Source organism: Rhinolophus sinicus, linkage group LG04 (assembly GCF_036562045.2).
Source record: "Rhinolophus sinicus isolate RSC01 linkage group LG04, ASM3656204v1, whole genome shotgun sequence".
In the NCBI taxonomy this organism is placed as follows: domain Eukaryota; kingdom Metazoa; phylum Chordata; class Mammalia; order Chiroptera; family Rhinolophidae; genus Rhinolophus; species Rhinolophus sinicus.
In genome coordinates, this window is record NC_133754.1 from 182887601 (window position 1) to 182906378 (window position 18778).

Below are 18778 nucleotides of genomic sequence, written 5' to 3' on the forward strand. Positions count from 1 at the left end.
CAGTAACAGACCCAGTTGTGCACCCTCCCCTGCTGGGTACAGGTGTGCCATCCCCACCTACAAACAGACCTCAGTCCAGGCCCAAGGTCCTAATCAGCTCACAGACCCGGCTTCGGACTCGGGGCGTAGCATGGGCATTGATTGTCTGGAAATCCACCCACCTGTCTGCCTGGCTAGTGGTGGCTTAGCTGACAGGTGCCCTCTTCCCCTCCAGAACCTGACTCGGGAACAAGCCGACTACTGCGTCTCCCACATGAAGCCCTACGTGGATGGCAAGGGCCGTGAACTCCCCACCGCTTTTGACTACGTTGAGTTTACGCGCTCGCTCTTCGTGAACTGACCGTCCGCTCCTAGGTTAGCCTGGCCCCCGCTGCTTGCCCTGCCGTCCCCTTGCTGCATGTCAACTCATCTCTGTGCTCAGAAGAAAAATAGTCCAGACAGTGTTACCTTCCAATGTAACCTTAACCCTGCTTAGCTTGGGATAAGACTTCGTAGAAAACGGTGTTTCCAGTAAACCGCCTCTGGTCCAGTCGCAATCGCCATGTTGCTGTGGGGACCCAGATTCCTGTCTTGCAGCCAGCTGCGCCATTCCGACTTCAGAATAATCTAAGCGGCTGGCTAGCTACCCTCTTGTTCTTCCTCCACACCCCAAGATCCCAATTTTGTTTTCATGTAAAAGACAAATAAATGACTTCACTTTCCCCAAAAAACTTGTCTGTTTTCATTCAGCTTCCGTCAGAAATACACAGCACAGAGGTAGCCTCACCCCGCTGGCCTCAGTATTGAGGGACCCTCCCCACCCCGGCTTTGTTGTCCTCAGATGGCCACCTCCGCTGCCAGCTGGTCCAAGTCCTCTGTTTCCCGGGGTCCCTGCTCAGTGAACTCAGTGCTCAGCTGCCATACCTTCACCGTGCCCTTGGCATCACCAGCAGCCAGGAGCTGAGTCTGCTGGCGATTAAATTCAAGACAGTAGACGGGGCTTTCATCCTGGGTTTGCTTGATTAGAACTGTGGGTTTCTGGGAGCTTTTCTGGAGATCAAACAGCTGCACGTCACCTTCAGGGAGAGAGATTGGCGGGTAAGAGGCCCACAGCAGTGGCCTCAGCCGCTTCAAAGTTCCCTGTGCACCTGGGAAGAAACGCCAGAGGCCACAGCACAAAAATAATGTTGCCCAGGTCAGCTCTCCTTCCAGAATTCCAGGTACATGCCAGCCCATGTCACGGAAATGGATCCAAACCCACTGTCCCATTTCCTACCTTGGCCAGAAGCTGCCGCGAACACCAGGGGGCGCACTGGAGACCAGCGCACAGCAAACAGGTACTTGTGGGACAGCTGCAGCGAGGTCAGGGGCTGGGCCTGCAGCAAGGAGTACAGGTGCACGTGGCCATCGGTCCCTGCGCTCAGGAAGAGATTCCTGGACGGGATGCAGGACAGAAAGCCAGGCAAGGGCATGAGTGCTGGGTGTCCGGGTACAGCTAGGGCCTTCCTGCCAGACCCCTCCTGGGCTCTTAGGTTCTGAAAAGCCTCCCTGGACCCCTAAACGGGCGGGGAGTTCTCGGTAGGAAGGAACCGAGAACCAGAGCGCTCTGGACACTGGGGCTCAAATGGGGAAGACCCGGGCCCAGGCCAGATCGCAGGTCCTTGGAGCTGTCCTACGGTGGGGCCTGGTAGGACTCCCTTGCCCTCCCTGTGCCAGAAGCCCTGTGGCTGGTGGGGAGGACGGCCCCCAGGCTGGGCCTTCCCTACCTGTGGAAAGGGGAACAGCTCACTGAGTAGACAGGCCCGCCATGGGGAGAGAAGGTGAACTGTGCCGGGGCCCGCAGAGGCACAGAGGCAGGCATCCGCGTGAGGGCGGCCTCTTCCGCTGCCAGGGAACACTTCAGTGGGAAGCCGCCTTCCGTGCCCAGAACGAAAAGGCTGGGGTCAAAGCTGGAGAAAGCCACCGCTGTGGCACCGACCTCAGTCTCCCCCCGGTGAGGCTACAGAGAAACAAAGCAGGGCAGAGCCAAGGGAATTGGTCAGTGTCCCAAAGGAGCCCAGGCACGTGAGTGGCTGCTATGGCCTGAAGAGGTCACATCCCAGCTCAGCTGGTAGCACTGGGGCCTATGCCCACCGGCCCCCGAGGCTCACCCCCTCAGGGAGGCCCCACAGGCCGGAGCTGCTTTCTGGGCTGTGTGTGGGGATAACGGCCGAGGCCAGCACGTACCTTCCTTAGCTTGGTGTTCCGCGGCAGCTGCTGCACGGCCAGGGCGAAGCCCTGCGTGAGCTGCAGCTGGGCCGCCCCGACCCCCTGCCAGAGCAGCACCTTCCCGTCAGTGGCCACACTCAGCACCTGGAAGCGGTGGCTGTGGTGGCGCTCGGGCAGCCAGACAACCTGGGACAGCAGGGTGGGGAAGGGATGCTGGACGCCCGGCCACCCACACCTCCCAGCAAGCACAGATGGCAACCTCCACCCAACCCTAATTGTCCAGAAAAAAAATCTAAGCGGAAGCCTGGGAGCCACCTCACCCACAGGGGCAGGTATGGAGGCTTCCAAGGCCCCTCCACAGCTCCAGCAGAAAGCCAGGTCAGTCGGGAGCCCCCCAGTGTAACTCGGGGGGAGGAAGCTGGGTCGGGCCCTGGCCCTGGGGTGTGACTCGTGCCTGAGAGCGCCGAGAATGCCAAAGGCAGCTGTCCCACTGCCCCACTGCCAACCCCCTGGTGACCTTCCTTGGCTGTACCAAGCGGGCACCCTCTTCCCTGTCACTGCCCACGACAGCAAGGGCCGGCTGAGAGAGAAGGGGAAGGTGCCTCCCTGACCCGGCCCACAGCCCGCTGCTCTGACCTGGTACACAGGGTCTGTGTGTGTGTCATCTGTCAGGCCTGTCCGCCACAGCACTGGGTCCTCAGGACGGCTCATGTCCCACACCAGCACCTCGCCACTGTACAGCCCACCTGGGGGACCAAGCGGGCCTGGGCAGGAGCTGACCCACTCCCAGCAGCCCAGCTTCCTGGCCAAGCACCCGCCCCGCCACCCACTGATCCAGAATGTGGAGCTACTTCCCTGAAAACCATCCTGAGAAGGAAAAGCCCTGGTCCCCCAAGCCTCACGCTGTCCTGCTGTGCCCCACCCAAGACGCTTCTCCTGCTGCCAGGCTGACTTCCCCTGCCCAGCACAGCAACTGCCTCCAGCATGACCCCCTTTCCTAGAACGCTCAGCTCCTATCACCACTGCCAGCTGCCGAGGATGCCTGCTTCTTCCTGCCTCTGACCAGGCTGTACCTCTTCATGGCCCACACCCCAAGATTTGTCTAAGGACTTGCCTCCTCTTCCTCCCAGCTCCACGCCCACCCAGCATCCTCACCGGAGCCCAGGACTCAGCGTGCCCCACGGTCTCTGCCTCCCCAGGGGCCGAGGGCCCCAATGGAGACCTCCCCCTTGGCTGCCATCTGCAGAGGGGGAAGCAGGGGCGAGGCTGGCCGGGCGGCTCACCTGCGATGTGGGACGGCTGTGTGGGGTGGAAAGCCAGGGACATGACAGCACTGGGCACCTCCACCACCACGGACGGCTGCCGGGGGTTCAGGCCTCGCCGGTCCAGGTTCCAGGCGCACACGAAGGACCTCAGCGTGCTCCAGTCCCCATCATCCAGCCTGCATAGGGACGAGCCTGCGCTGGCTCTGCCCCTGGCCAGGGGCTTCATCCCAACCCCCCGCCCCCCTTGCTCCTGTCACCTGACGCACCTCTCCCCTCAAACAGATTAACCTGTGCCCCCATCATACCCAGACACCAGACTGGGTATCAAAGTGGCTCCTCCATGGCACCCTGAGAGCATAACTTTCTCTGCAAAAGGGTCCCTGGGAACTAAGGACAGGTCCACACAATGGCGGGGTGGGAGAACCCTCGCACATCAGGGAGAGCTCATGGAGAAGGCAAGGCAGGCCCAGGGCTCACTGCCCGGTGCTGGCCAGTGGGCACTGAGTCCTGGGCTTTAAGACCCTCCCTCCCCTGCTCTTTTCCTGCCACCTTGTTGCCCAGGCAACCTTGAGAAGAATAACTTCTAGAATGACCAAACTCTGGGCAACTCTTCACTGTGCAGCTGGGGGCACAGCGGCTCAGCTGAGGGTCGGAGGGCCTCCCACTGCCCACACCTGCCCCAGCTGCCACTCACCGGCCATACGCACAGGCCACCACAGAGCCAGTGGTGTTCCAGGAGACACTGGTCACATGCAGCCCCTGCCCTTGGGCTGGAGGGTAACCCAGCGTGTGCAGGCAGGTCACCTGCAAGAGACACACTGTCCTCAACCCTGAGCCGAACACCACCCAGCAGGTAGCCTGGATATGGCCTCAATGAACCCACACACAGGCTGGGGCCTCCCCAAGTTCACTGCCCAGCCCTGGAGAAAATGTGGAGCTGTCATCCCAACATCTCCCCTAACAGGATGCTTCCAGAAACCCAGAAGGAAGGGCCTTATGAACCAAGACAGACACCAGGCCCCGGATCAGAGCTGGACCCTTTCTCACATCTGTTCTATGTACGATTTCAGCAGCTTTGGCTTCTGCCCCCGGAGGGTGGTGATGGCTGCACGACAACATCACCGTCCTCGATGCCACAGGACTGCACACCAAAACATGGTTCGAATGCAAGCTTCATGTTGTGCATTTTACCGCACACACAAGTACGTTTTCAAAGCTCTGGCATCTTGTTTCTCAGCCCAGAGCAGGCAGGCGGCAGCAAAAGGAGGATGGCAATGCCAGCCACAGTGAGGGCTCGGCACAAACCCGGGTCGGATTTGCACCAAATCAAAATCCTGTGAAGAGTTTCACACTCTCTGACCTCATAACCCCACGTAAAGAAACTACCCCACATAAAGAAACTACCCCATGAAAGAATCCAAGATCTGTGGAAAGCCATGCGGGGCAGAAACCCTTACACACTGCTCGTGAGAATGGAGACAGGTGGGAAAGAGTCGGGCGGCTAGTGTTAAGCTTAGTCACCAGGCCCCCTGCAGTTCCACTCCTAGCTATGTACCCCCGAGAACTGAAAACACGTGGTCACAGAAAGACTTGTACACAAATGCTCACAGCATTATTCAGAAGAGCCAAAGTGCCCATCAGCGGATGGACAAACGTGACGTACCCTACAATGGAGCATTATTCAGCCATATCAGGCAGGAAGCACCTAGATGCTACAACACGAAGCAGCCAGTCACAAAAGACCATTTCTTATATGATTCCATTTATATGAAATGTTCAGAATACACAAATCTGAAGAGATAGAGAGTAGATAGGTTAGTGACTGCCAGTGGGTTTGGGGTTTCTTTTTGGGGTGACGAAAATGTTCTAAAATTGACTGTGGCGACGGCTGCACAGCTCGGGGAACGTATTAAGGCCACTGCACTGTACACTTTAGTTGGGTGAATTAAAAGGGGTGTGAACTGTATCTCAAGAAATTTTAAAATAAAGCTATACAGTCGGGCGTGAGAAAACAGCTGGGCATCTGCTAACAGTCGGTTTCTTGATCTAGGTTCTGGTGCCACACATGTTTGCACCTTGTGAAAAGTCATGGACCTGAACACTTGTAATTTGTGCGTGTTTTTATGTTATAATCAATACAAGTTTACATTAAAAATAAACTACAGTATCTGCAGTTTCACTTTCCGAAGTTTTAGTTGCCTATGATGAACCACAGTCCGAAAATATTAAATGAAAAATTCCAGAAATAAACAATTCATAAGCTTTACATTGCACGCTGTTCTCAGAAGCGTGATGTCTCACTGTCCCGCTCCCTCCCGCCTGGGACGTGAGACACCAGTCTGTCCAGCGTCTCCACGCTGTACACGCTAGTCACTTAGTAGCTGTCTGGGTCATCAGATCAGCTGTCACAGTAGTGCTGTGTTCAGGTCACCCGCATTTTACTTAATAGTGGCACATTCGCATCACCGTATCATAGATGTGTGTGTACAGGAAAAAACAGCAGATACGGTAAATCCGCAACTTTAAGCGAAATGATGTATAATGAAACCAATTTTACCACAGGCTAATCGATATAAACAAGAGTTAAGTTCCTAGCATCTCAGCAACATTATAACGAAACGACTTTGAATGAAACGACATTATTCCACGCTATTCCACGACCTGCTATATTGGGTTCGGTACTATCCTTGGTTTCAGGCATCCACTGGGGGTCTTGGAACGTATTCTCCCGTGGGTGGGGGGGCTGCTATATATACATTAAGTTATTTATCATCACACTAATTTATAATCTAAAACGAGACTCCTAAGGGAGGGAATTAGGGGACAATGGGCCGTTCCACACCTTCACCGTGGGGTGCATGTTTGCAAAGACTCGGTACCGCACAAAGGGTAAATTTACCTCCATGGAAAACAGACCTTGACAGAGCTAAAAAGCAAGAAAAGTTCATGAATGAAACATTACGTGGCATTCTATAAGGACAAGTGTGGAGTCTGTGTAGCAACCTGACAACACAGAACAGACTTTGCTTCTGACCAGAAAAGACCCTAAGATTGGTCACAGTGACTCCGCTGTCACCAACACACGTGTGGTGAACAACAGGGAGGAAATGACACATCAAACAGATCAAAAGTTCCAGGGGGAGACTCATGGGGAATTTCTTCCTTATCTCTAATTTCTCAGTGTTCAACAATGTTGTCACATTGTGTACAGAATTCTGGAGTTACAGTCTCTCATTAAGAGCGACCCCTCAGCCTTTCTGGGGCGAATGCAGCAATACCAGGGACAGTGATGAAATGTCAAGGCCAACCCCCGGACAACAGAAGCCGAGACAGAAAAACCCCACATCAGCCAAAATAATAATTCCACCATGGCGGAATAAACCAGAAATTGACACAAAAGGAGAAAACGTGAGAGCGTCGCTGAAGTTGTTGTGTGACAGCAAAATGTGGAAGCACTCCTCTCTCTGTCCCACATTCGGGACCAGAAGAAATTTCGGGGGCTACACACCACACAGCCACTCAAAGGGGGCTGCCCGGCCTCCCGCCTGTTCCCACGCAGCAGGAGGAGGCATTTCTAGAAGTGCAGTTGCTGCCTGGATGTCCATGAGTGGGGACTCAGATAAAGGAGGGGGTGTCTGTGCAGGGGGACACGACGCGGCTGCTGGAAGGACTGGAGCACCGTTACAGGAACCGACTTGGAAAGCTCCGCTAAGTGAGAAAGGTCGCAAAGCATACAGTACTTTGTGTGTGTGTTTAAGCTGTCCTTAAGGACGCGAGCAGTGACCACCATGCTCGGGGTCTGTCCAGCACTCTGAAGGCGGTGAACCGGTGTTCCCTGTGTCTGCAGGGCACGTGTTCTGGGCTTCTGTGAGGACCGAAATCATTATAATGAACACGTACTGTTTTCATAATCAAATGTGGAAAAATCCTAAGAATAAAGACCAAAAGCTTAACCTCCCTGAATGCAACTGTAAAACGGGGCATCAGCAATGCCCAAAGGAAGGGAACAGGGAGGAAGAGAGGGAGGGAGAGGCAGGAAGAAGGGGGGAGGGAGCGAGAGATAGCATGCTGCGATTTTAACGTTCCTTACATCTGCTCCTTGTGCCCTGCTTAAAAAGATATGATGACTCCACACTTTGATGTGGCCTTGGCAACTGCTTTTTAGAGCAACTTCCAGGATTTCTCTCACATAAATCGACTGTCCCATCCCTAACAGTGATTTGGCAGGAACAGGGCAGCTATGTATCCCTGAAAATAGATGGAGGGAAGGCACAGGAGGAAGGGCGAGAGAAGGGCTGACCACCTCTGAATATATAATTACTCATCTCAGTTTCCAAAGGAAGAAAACATTGTATAAAAAAAGTTTGAACCAGACCCCAAAAGGTTCACAGACTGGGGCACCCAGCGCTGAGTGTGCAGCCTATCGGCCGGCAACGTGCGGGGAGAATGAGACCGGGCCCAGCAGGGAGCAAAGGCCAAGAGCCCCTCATTTACTCGGAGGCTCCCTGGTCTCAAAGCCTAGGCTGGCTGTCCAGCTGGACGGCTCTGAGCTGTGCCTCGAGAGCCGAAACACTTGGAGATGCTGAAGTCACTAGAGCACAGCAGTGAAAGCAGACAGACCAGGGCTCAAATTCCAGCTCGGCCAGATATAGCTGTGTGACCTTGGGCAAGTCACTTGGCCTCTCTGAGCGTCATCAATAAAATGGAAATCATAACAGTACTCACACAGTTGTCCTGAGGAGTAAATGAGACGGCACAGAGAAAGCCCTCACCTCAGTGCCTGGGGAGACACAGCTGAGCGTGAAGACAGTAAGACGCTGCCAGACTGGCAGGTGCCAGCTCTGCCCCTACTGCTTACTAGTGCAGTTCCGGGAACGTCACTGCAACTCTGAGTCTCCATTTTCCCAACTGTAAAATGGAGCTAATGATGGCACCTGCTTCAAGAGAAGGCCCAATGATTTATTCTTATAAAACAGCTCCGCACCTGGCAGAGCAAGAGCTCGGCGAAGGCTGTCACTACGATTGGTATTATTAACTAGACGGCGCAAAGGATGGACTTAGAAGGGGGTAGAGGCTCGACCTGAGGCAGAGGAAGGGGGCACCCCAGGCCCTCCCGTTCCCTACCGTCTGCTGCTGCTCGGTCCAGTTCACCTCGAAGCCATCAAAGGCGTGGCTTTGCCAGTTCTTGTTCAGCTCTCGGATAACCATGGCCTCCACTCTCCGAAGAAAGGCTGCGAGCTGGGGGCTGTCGTGCTGGGACCCAGGCAGCACACTGGCCGGCACAGGGGCCTCGGTCTGCACCTCAGCATCTGCATGCTTCCGGGTCTGGACACACGCTTCGGCAGTGGCAATGCTGGCCGTCTGGCAACTTTTCTGGAGAAGGAGATCCAAAGCCAGCAGTCAGCAGCCAGCTTACTGCCAGCATCACCTGCCCAGGACACTCAGCCTCCCTCTGTGGAACAACTCAGCTTCCCCGTGGCTGCTTATCCTCAGGCTGTTGGACCTCTGTTCACTCTGTCTGCTCAAAGTCTGTCCCTTTCCTCGTGTAACTACACCGTCTTTCTCAGGAAGAACTCAATCTGTGTGGTGTGGGTGGAGATGACCCCTCAACCCAGCTATGCTCCACTGAGGGAGGATACATGACGTCCAGTTAGCCGATCAGAGCACTGGGTCCCTCCCCCAGCCACAGTGATTGGTTCAGAGGACCCAGTAAGAGCCTGCCCCAGGACTTCTGGTGACACTACTTGGTGAGGACTCAGGAGTGCCTTTTTTTATTTTATTTTATTGGGGACTATTGGGGGACAGTGTGTTTCTCCAGGGCCCATCAGCTCCAAGTCGTTTCCTTCAATCTAGTTGTGGAGGGCACAGCTCAGCTCCAAGTCCAGTCACCTCTTTCAATCTTTAGTTGCAGGGGGCGCAGCCCACCATCCCATGTGGGAATTGAACCCGCAACCTTGTTGTTGAGAGCTCGCGCTCTAACCGACTGAGCCATCCGGCCGCCTGGGAGTGCCCTTTTTGAAGAGTCATGTACAGTAAGTCCTCACTTAATACCGTCAATAGGTTCTGTGACTTTAAGTGATGTATAAGGAAACCAATTTTACCATAAGTTAATTGACATAAACAAGAATTAAGTTCCTATAGCATCTCATCAACGTGGACACTGGCTGTAATCTTAGAGCCAACAGTGGCCGTCTTAGGCAGCGCACGATAGAACCTCAGACCTGGCCACCAGCAGAACTCCCCTCTCACTCCCCTGGCAGGACGCCCTCTCAGGTGGAGTACCTTCTAAGGTATCCCCACCATCAAACAAAGCATGTGTGTCCGTGAAGAGGTAGTTGGTATGAGGCAGGCTACTCCCCAGCTGTCCCTTTTCTCCACCCTGCCATCTGTCTCAAATTCCTTGTCCCTTGTTTAGCTGAGCACAGGGACAGACATCAGATCAGGGAAGGAGCTGCCTGCTGGCCTCCCTTTCTTACGGTCACGACCAATCTTTACCACGTGAGGGGGCCTATATCCCTGAGATTGTCATCTACAAGAGGCTCTGCCCACAGCCCTTCACCAGGCACCTGTACCCACAGGGCAAGGAAAGGCCCACACCCCCAGGCTCCCCTGCTCAGGTTTGGGAGAGAGAGCCAGGCACCAGACCAGAGTTAGTGAGCTGGCAAGAAGGGGGCCGGGCCCACACAGGGCAGCTCTCATTAGAACACGGAGCAGTCAGCACTTACCCCACATCCTACTGAATCCTCTCTCTGCTTGTCCATCTCCCATAAACTGGGAGTTCTTCCTGCATAAGAACCCTGCCTGTTCTATCTTTATATCCTCAGCACTTTGTGTGGTATTTGGCACATAGGGCAAGTTCACTTATACTACACATGCATGTATACATATATGTACATACACATACACACACACATTTATTAAGCATCTACTTGCCCGGCACTGTCTGGGTACCACGGATATAGACGAAAACAAAACGTGCAAGATTCCTGTGCCCCAAAGAGCACACACAGAGCTTGGGGGCGGACAAGTGAACAAGCGCACAAACAAAACCCCACTGAACACCAGTGGTGCTAAGTGCAGCAGAGGTGTGGGACAGAATTGGGGTGGCATGGCAAAGATGGCCTCTCAGAGACGGCATGTGAGCTGACATGTGAAGAACAAGGAGCTGGCCGAGTGAAAGGCTGCAGGAAAGGGTGCGGGCAGGGCAGGGGGAAGACCGGAACAAAACTTTCCGCACAGAAGGTCTCGTGCTGTGTGCTGGGGTGTGGCGAGCGAGGGAGGGTGGCACCTGGGCAAGGTCCATGCCCCTCTGGAGGAGTCTGAGAGCCACGACGTGGAGTTGAGGTCCCGCTCCCGGTGTAAGCAGAGCCGTGACGTGAAACGGGGACAGGCCCCTCTGGCTGCTCAGGGAGAAGTGGGGGATGGGAGCCGGTGCCCCGACTGTGAGAACTGATGAAACGTTGAGGGCAGATTCTGGGAGAAGAGAACGTGGCAGCAGCTCTATGAGATCGGCTTTAGACGCACAGAGCGGTCACAGGCACGAGGCTCTGGAAAGCATCTCATCAGGGATGTGAGTTGAAGCCGCAGGGGAGGAATCCCCCGAGGGAACGCGCGTGCTGAGGAATTCATGAATGGGCACGCAGAGCAGAAAGCATACACGCTAAGGCAAAATTTTAAGAAACTGTGAGTGAATTTCAAACTTCCTGGAAGCTACAACGATGGTAACAGTGTCAGTTATTAAGTGCTAAGTCAGGCACTATCCCCAGAGTTTTACCTGTATCATGTTATTCATCCTCACAATCACCCAAGAAGTAAATCCTATTTTTGAATTATTAATGTTGGCACTGAGGCCCAGAGAAGTTAAGCAATATACCCAAGGTCACACAGCAAAGAGGTGATCACATTGGAGCTTAAACCCAGGAAGCCTGATCCATGACACTAAATTGTCTCCATCTTGATGTTCTCTCCCAGTCTAAAATCCTGGCCAGTAATCACATCAGATGAATTCAGAACAATGTTTCCAAGAGAATGTGATACAAATATCTTAATGTAAAGCAATATAAAATCACAACCACAAGCAAAAATATCCACAGAGATGGCAAGCTCTCAACTTTTCAGGTATTTCTACTAATATTCCCTTGCTGCTCACTTATTCGGGCCAGTAACCAATGCCAAAACACTAAGGAAAATTTATGAAGAAAATTTATGAAAAAAAAATTTATGAAGAAATTATGACACGCTTAAAACCAATGGCATTGCACCTATAATTGTCTTCTGCAAATTGGTAGGAAACCACCATTGTTCCCTCTTTGCTCTTGGACACCTAAGTTGGCTCCCATGGTTCAAAATCCAAGTATCTGGCCCAAGCCGTCCCTGTGTGGGGATAACAGAAAGGCCTGCTCAAGGCCACCCCATACAGGGTGGTGCCTTCCATGCCAGGCCGGATGTGGCTGGGCCAGGGGCGAGGCTCCCATAACAAGCCCTCAGATAAGTCAGAGGAAGAGCAGGGGTGAGTGGGCCCTTGCTTCCTGGGCCTCGGCAGTGCTGGGAAGGAGAGTTGGGGATGCTGGGCCTGCAGCCTGTGTCTCACACCTCGAAGTCAGGCGCTGCAGGGGCAATGGGGGGGGGGGGTGGTAGGGGCCTGGGGCCAGACTTTAATCATACCAGGAGGTAAGGCCCTGGGAAACGAAGAACAATTCCCAGACCAAGATCACCAGGCTCTGTGCTCTGAGTCTGAAGCCCCAGCGGCCTTCAGTGATGTGGGAAGGTGGCGGGACTCGGGGAGCAGGGCCTGGGCGGGAGGCCAGCTCTCCCAACCCTGCAGGCACCTGGCATGTCAGGACTCCTGTGTCTTACCGGTGAGGGAAACTGTCCTAGAGGCAAGGAGGTAGCTTCTGGAAAATGTGCCTGCCCCACAAGGACCCATTTCTCAGAAAACGTCCTGCCCAAGCCACAGGCTGGGCCCCAACACCAGGGTTGTGGCTGCCAACTGGATGAGAAGTGGGCACTAACCCAGGCTGAGCCAATCACACTCCCTCAGGGAAATTCAGAACTGAGACAGATATTCAACAAGATGGACGGCACATGCCTAGAAGTGAAACACAGAAACTTGGGAGCCAACCAGCAGCCAGTGCCACAGTACAGACAGGTGTGCAGACAGGCCTCCCTCGGGGGATGCGTAGCTACAGCAGAGCCAAGAGGGTCCCCAAAGCCTTCTCGATTCCTCAGGACCAGCTGCACCTCCAGGCCGAGACCCGGGAGACGCCGTGTACCCTAGTGTCTGACGGCAGCTAGTTTGGGCTGGTTTCTGTTACCTGTTATCAGAGTCCTGAACCGACACCCAACAGGGTTCCCTGACTCCCAGACCACCACCCTCCACGGCTCACTTCTGAAACAATGGCCGGCCCGCCTCTAGGACTGGCTGGTCCATTTCAGGAACACGGAGGACATGGCACGGCTGGGTCAGGTGACTGGCCACCTGCCTGCAGGCAGCACAACAGTGGCCACAGGCGTGTGCTATGATGAGAGGACGGGGCTCTTCCCCTTCAGCCTCCAAGGTTCAGTAATGCCAGTGTCAGCGACGCCCACGCAGGAGCCAGTCCTGAAACTGTCCAGCCAGGGAAACCCATTCAGGGGTGTGGAGACAGAGCCCCAGAAAGCAGTTTCCAGGCTCTCGACCTCACATGGAAAGGTGCTGGCTCAGGTAGTAAATGGCCATCAACTGTGATTGGATGGCCATCAGCTGTGGCTAGTTGGCCGTCAGCTGTAACCAGTGAGCCATTGGCCACTAATATAACTGCCGTGACTACGCTAGCAGAAAAAATGGGGGCTAGCAAGAAGATGGTGGCTGGGCTGGCAAGCGCGGATTGCAGTTAGCACAGCGGAGTGCGGGTTGCAGATTGCAGAGAAGTGGACAGCAGTTTGCAGACAGTGTGGCTCCTGCTTCCTGTGTCTCCAACCCAGCTGCCAGCAAGACTATAGTGGTATGACTCCCTTACCTATGGCTCTGTGGGTGTTCCTTTTTGGCCTCACCATGTCCTGCATTCTTATGTGGGGAGCGGGAGCAGAGACCTCGCAGGCCGCCCCACACGACAAGGGGCTGTCAATGTGGGGTGTGAGGTGGACAAACTTTAAGGTTGCGAGTCGATACGGTCACTTTCTTATGGAAAACATACATTCTACATCTCCTTCACTATTGGTTTTAAAACATGCCAATTATTTAGTAATAGCTCTTCGGGAGAAGCTATATTAAATATACATATCAGTTGTGAGACACACTCCTTTTTGAAATGGGGGAGATATGATGAAACACAGCACCACACAGAGAGGGTGGGTGTGAGTCTGGGATGATGTACAGCGGAAGGCCCTGCCCCGTAACAAAAATACTGAGCACACAGCTCTTCTCACCCTCCTACCTGCCTAAGCGGGCACACCTGACTCCAGGGTGGAAAGGAACCTCAGAGACCATTCTAGACCAGCGTTCTCAACAAGCAGGCCCCAGAATCAGCTGGAGGCTTGCCAAGACACAATGGACTGCCTCCTCCCTCCTCCCCCACACCCAGATTCTGGTTCAGTAGGTCTGGGGTGGGGCCATTTGCTTTGCTAACCAGCATCCAGGTGACAGGGACGCTGCAGGTGCAGATGGGGAAGACACGCAGGCTCCAAATGTGGGCCTTTGGTCCCCACATCCGTATGCTGGCCATGGCCACCCAGCCTCCCTCACCCAGTGCACACATCACCCCCCTTTCTGACTGCCTCCCCCATTCTGGGGGCCTGGGTTTCTCCTGGGGTGGAGGGCAGGGTTCCTCCCCAGGGACGGAGGGAAGCTGCTGAAGGAGAACGCACCAAAGGGACACTCCCTGGCCTGTGTGGGACTGGCTGGGCACTTACCTCGCCACTTCCATCCAGGCCCACCTGCGCTCCTCCTTCCCAGAATTTCCTCAGGTCCCCTTCACTCCCAAACCCTCCCTTCCATCACCTTTCCCTTCAGAGTCCTGCACACAGCCGGATGAGTACTCAGGCTGAGGGGCGCTGAGACGACTCCCCATCTAATTCAGCAGCTCTTTAACCGCACATGGCGGTCCCCGAGTGCGGACACTACCAAAATTTGACCCAGTGTGAAATAGGACTGTCTTGGCTACAAAGCTGAGCTGAGGGGGTTTGGGGATGTTACGTGGACAATTAAATTGTCTGGAGTGAGACCTCCCGGGGTGTGGAGTAACTAAACCCCCACCAACATCCAGCTAAGGTCTCCTGTTTCCTCGAACTTGCCTCTTAAGTATATCAGGGCAGCAAACAGCTCCTCAAAGGATGACTAGGAACCGAGTCAACTGAGGGAAAAGGGCAACCACTGACGTTTTCCTAGAAGAGGGAAGACGCTCTGATGTCACACCACTTTTGAGTTGTAATTATTGCAGACTATTTGGGTGTTGTCTTTGTCTTTTAATCCCTTCTTATGTTCCTTGGGGAAAAAATAAGAAAAAGTCTGGTTATCAAAAACTGCCTCGCAGGCCGGCCCGGTGGCTCAGGCGGTTGGAGCTCCGTGCTCCTAACACCAAAGGCTGCCAGTTTGATTCCCACATGGGCCAGCGGGCTCTCAACCACAAGGTTGCCGGTTCGATTCCTCGACTCCCACAAGGGATGGTGGGCAGCTAAGATTGAACTAAGATTGAACACGGCACCTTGAGCTGAGCTGCCGCTGAGCTCCCAGATGGCTCAGTTGGTTGGAGCGTGTCCTCTCAACCACAAAGTTGCCGGTTCGACGCCTGCAAGGGATGGTGGGCTTTGCCCCCTGCAACTAACAACGCAACTGGACCTGGAGCTGAGCTGCGCCCTCCACAACTAAGATTGAAAGGACAACAACTTGACTTGGAAAAAGCCCTGGAAGTACAAACTATTCTCCAATAAAGTCCTATTCACCTTCCCCAATATTAAAAAAACAAAAACAAACAAACAGAAAACTGCCTCACAAACTCCAAAAAGTGCGAACAACGGATTGAATTCCTGTAAAGCAGTATGAGGCGACTCCAGGTTAAAAACAAACACCTTCCAGCAGGGGGTGCCATGTGCTACAGAACCCACCAGGCAGTAGCAGGACCAAGAAGAGGGAGGAGCGGACAGGTAGGCAGTTAAATTTCACTCAAAGCAGGAGGGGAGAGATGCAGCACAAGCCTGCCATGGATGACAGAACGCAAGAGAATTATTCAATTCAGCATTACCTGGGTACCTTTAGGGAGATGCAAAAGTACACAAGACCCACTCCCTGCCCTCTGGGAGCTCACAGTCCGAAGGAGGCAGACCTGAATGTTCAAAACGCATCCCACACATGAAAAAATTCCAGAACTAGACAGTGGTGCTGCCTACCGATTGTGACTGCATTTAATACCACTGAATTGTACATTGTAAAATGGTAAAAGGTGTATCATATGTATCATTTTTATACAATGTATGCATTTTTTAAAAACGCACACCCCATTCTGACAGGATCAGAATTGGGCTTCAGAAAGGTAACTGCTGGAAAGCAGAATGGGTTGAATCAGTGGTACTCAAATGTGGCTACGCAGTCAAATGACTTGGGGAGCTTTCATACAACCAGATTCATAGGTCACACCACATACTAATTAAGCCAGAATGGTTAAAGGGAGGACCCAGACATCCCCACTTTTCAGTCTCCAGGGCATTCCAGGGTCGGCCAACTTTAGGAAACAGCAGAGGAGCGAGGAGTGGATAGGAGCTGTCTATCGCAGGAGGCTGGACTGGTCGTGAACAGCACTGGGCTTTCAAACTTGATCAGGAAACTCATTTAATCCCACAGGAAGTATTCTAACAAGACCCACTGCTCAGAAGAAATCACGTGACCGGCCCAGGGTCAAGCCCCTAAAGAGTCTATGCACCTGGGTCTCAAACCAAAGTCCAGGACCCAGTCCCTCTGTGCAGATCAGGATATGACAAGAAAAGTCAAGTCAGACCAAAGACCATTAATACTTAAAAAAAAAAACCATCACTGTGATGTAGACATACATTTCACTATTGCACTACAACACAGACGAAGCAAAGACCAACGTTCAACTTTTTCAAAGAAATTTACAAAAAAAATTAAGAAGCTGCATAAAAATGTACCTGAAACACTCATCACAGAGTTTATTGATATGAGAAAAATTGGAAAGAGCCTAACAAGGGACCAGTTAAACAAAATGAAGTTATGTATATTTTAACATGGAAGGATGTTCAGAGTATATTATGTGAAAAAGTGTCGTACACAGTGTGATTCCATTTTTATAAAAAAAAAAGAAAAATGTGGAGAAAACAGACAAAACAGAGATGGGACAGGTACAAACCAAATGGCTAGGGAATGAGACTGTGGGGTGACTTTTCACTTCCACTTTTTTTTTGCTTATCCAGATTTTTTCTAAATTTTGGACATAACATTTAAAAAGAGTAAAAAAAGTTAATTTGGAAACAGCAATTTACCACTTTATTCTGATTCTAACAACATTCTTATCACCCTCATAGATGAAAGCCTTTACACCTCAAGTATTAGAATCAGTTCTTAGAATCCTACAGGTTAAAATATCTACAAGAAAATTAACAAGCCTCAATCTCATTCTGTTAAAAGAGAGAGAGAAAGAGGGAGACTGAGAGAGAGACTGAGTCAGTGCTTCCCAATCTGGAGTCTTCTAAAATCGGAATCTTCAGCAAGCAAGAGCTATTTCAAATATTTACTTTTTCACAAGCCAGTGAATGTGAATTATACATTTACCTGCGATAAGGATGGACAGATATAACCAAAATCTCCACTGCCTTTGCTTCTAACTAGGACTAGTTCCCATGCAGCATGAAGTGGGAGTGCAGATCACATCCTGGCTTGAGACCTGCAGACTGTTGGCCTAAGGCTAGAAGCCTGGTGAGGACGTGAGCTCTGCAGGTTTGACACCTGGGTGGCACGCTAAACCTCGGTTGTCTCTTCTGAGAAATGTGCAGGACCGTGCAATGCTCATTTTCACTGACCAAAAGCCAACGTCCTTACAATGACCTGACAGGCCCGACTTGACCTGCCTCTAGCTTACCCTCTGACCTCACCTGGACCATTCTCCCTTTCCCTCATTCCTCTCCAGCCCCACCTGCCTCCTCAAACACATCATATAAGCCCCAACCCCACACAGCCTTTGCACGTGCCATTTGCTCTGCTCAGATCCTTCCCCGTAGAGGTGTCCACTTAGCTCTCACTCCAAGTCTTTGCTTAAATGTCACCCTCTCAAATGAGGCCCACCCTGCAACTCACCCATCCCTCTCGTCTCTCACCCTCCTTCTTGTCCATGCACTAGTCACCTTCTAACACACTGTATCATTTACTTATCACATACGTTATTTTGTATCCCCTGCAAATAACCACCCTATGTAAGCTCAAGGAAGAAGCTCCCTCACTGATCACTCCCCAAAGCCAGAAGAGCTCTTGGCACCCTGCATGTGGTCTAAGTCTGCACTCAGACCCCTCAGAAGACCTGGCACCAGTAGCCCTGCCCCTCATCTCATCAAAGCACCTTTTTGAGGGCTTTTGATTAAACCACTACAACCAGCTTATCTAGACCTTAAGATGAAGTCTGGTCACTTTTATGTGTGTTTCTCTTTTTTTTCTTTTTTTCTGATCATTTTTTTAAAGGATAGTTTGAAATGCCTAAAAACTGCAATTCACACAAAATCCTTCAAAACGTGGGATCTTTGGAGATTTCCTTAAAAACAAAACACACAAAAAAACACCTTTTTGTTGTTGTTCAAAGACTGGGGAAACTGGGACGAGAACATCCCGAGGGTTAGTTCCTCTGGACTAAAATATAAAAATGAAACAGTGGGACGCCAAAACCCGGCCCGGCGGCCTCGCGTAGCCCCTCGCCCTGCCGCCCGCGTCGCCCCCGCCGGGCCCGCGCCCTCACCGTCTCCCCGCGGATGCCCTGGACGCCCCTCCACTGCGAAGGCACAGATGCCACGCCCAGGGTCTCGTCCTGCAGCTGCCCGGGCCGCCCCAGCCCCTCGGCGCTCGCCGCCCCGCTGGTCGCCAGGGCCACAGCACCCGCGCTTCGCGCAGAGCAGAGCTGCCTGGGCTGCGCGCCGGTCGCCATGGCGACGGCCCCGCCCTCTCGCGCCGTCGCACTCCAACGCGACCTTCGCCCTTGTGCCTCCAGAGCGGAAGACTGGGGACGTGAGGCTATTGGCGCCGTTTTTGAGTTGGTCAGAGACCTCCAAGACATGGAAAATGGAGATAAATTATTCTTTTCAGCCGGTGCTACGAGCATGACCAGTTTTGGACACACCATCCGCAGAAGTGGCAC

At 52.9% G+C, this 18778-nt stretch overlaps 2 protein-coding genes across 22 annotated transcripts in view; one reads left to right on the forward strand and one right to left on the reverse strand.

Moving 5' to 3' along the window:
- The window catches only part of SPTAN1 (spectrin alpha, non-erythrocytic 1), a 58707-nt gene extending 57997 nt beyond the window's left edge, over positions 1-710 (forward strand). For all 20 annotated transcript variants that reach the window (XM_019728741.2, XM_019728746.2, XM_019728745.2 and 17 more), the window contains one exon: positions 215-710. In XM_019728741.2, coding sequence (XP_019584300.2) covers positions 215-340 — 126 coding nt within the window. In that variant the 3' untranslated portion in view covers positions 341-710. The remainder of the gene's footprint in view (positions 1-214) is intronic.
- Positions 693-18778, reverse strand: DYNC2I2 (dynein 2 intermediate chain 2). 2 transcript variants are annotated; one of them, XM_074331131.1, is made up of 9 exons: positions 18383-18778; positions 8577-8825; positions 4147-4256; positions 3471-3628; positions 2824-2933; positions 2206-2373; positions 1746-1978; positions 1256-1413; positions 693-1127 (listed from the first exon to the last, which is right to left on the reverse strand). In XM_074331131.1, exons 1-9 carry the CDS (start codon positions 18761-18763, stop codon positions 817-819), a joined length of 1878 nt encoding a protein of 625 aa, XP_074187232.1. In that variant the 5' UTR covers positions 18764-18778; the 3' UTR covers positions 693-816. The 2 variants fall into 2 exon arrangements, with proteins under 2 accessions (XP_074187232.1, XP_019584312.2); XM_019728753.2 differs by having other exon boundaries at positions 693-1055; positions 18383-18761.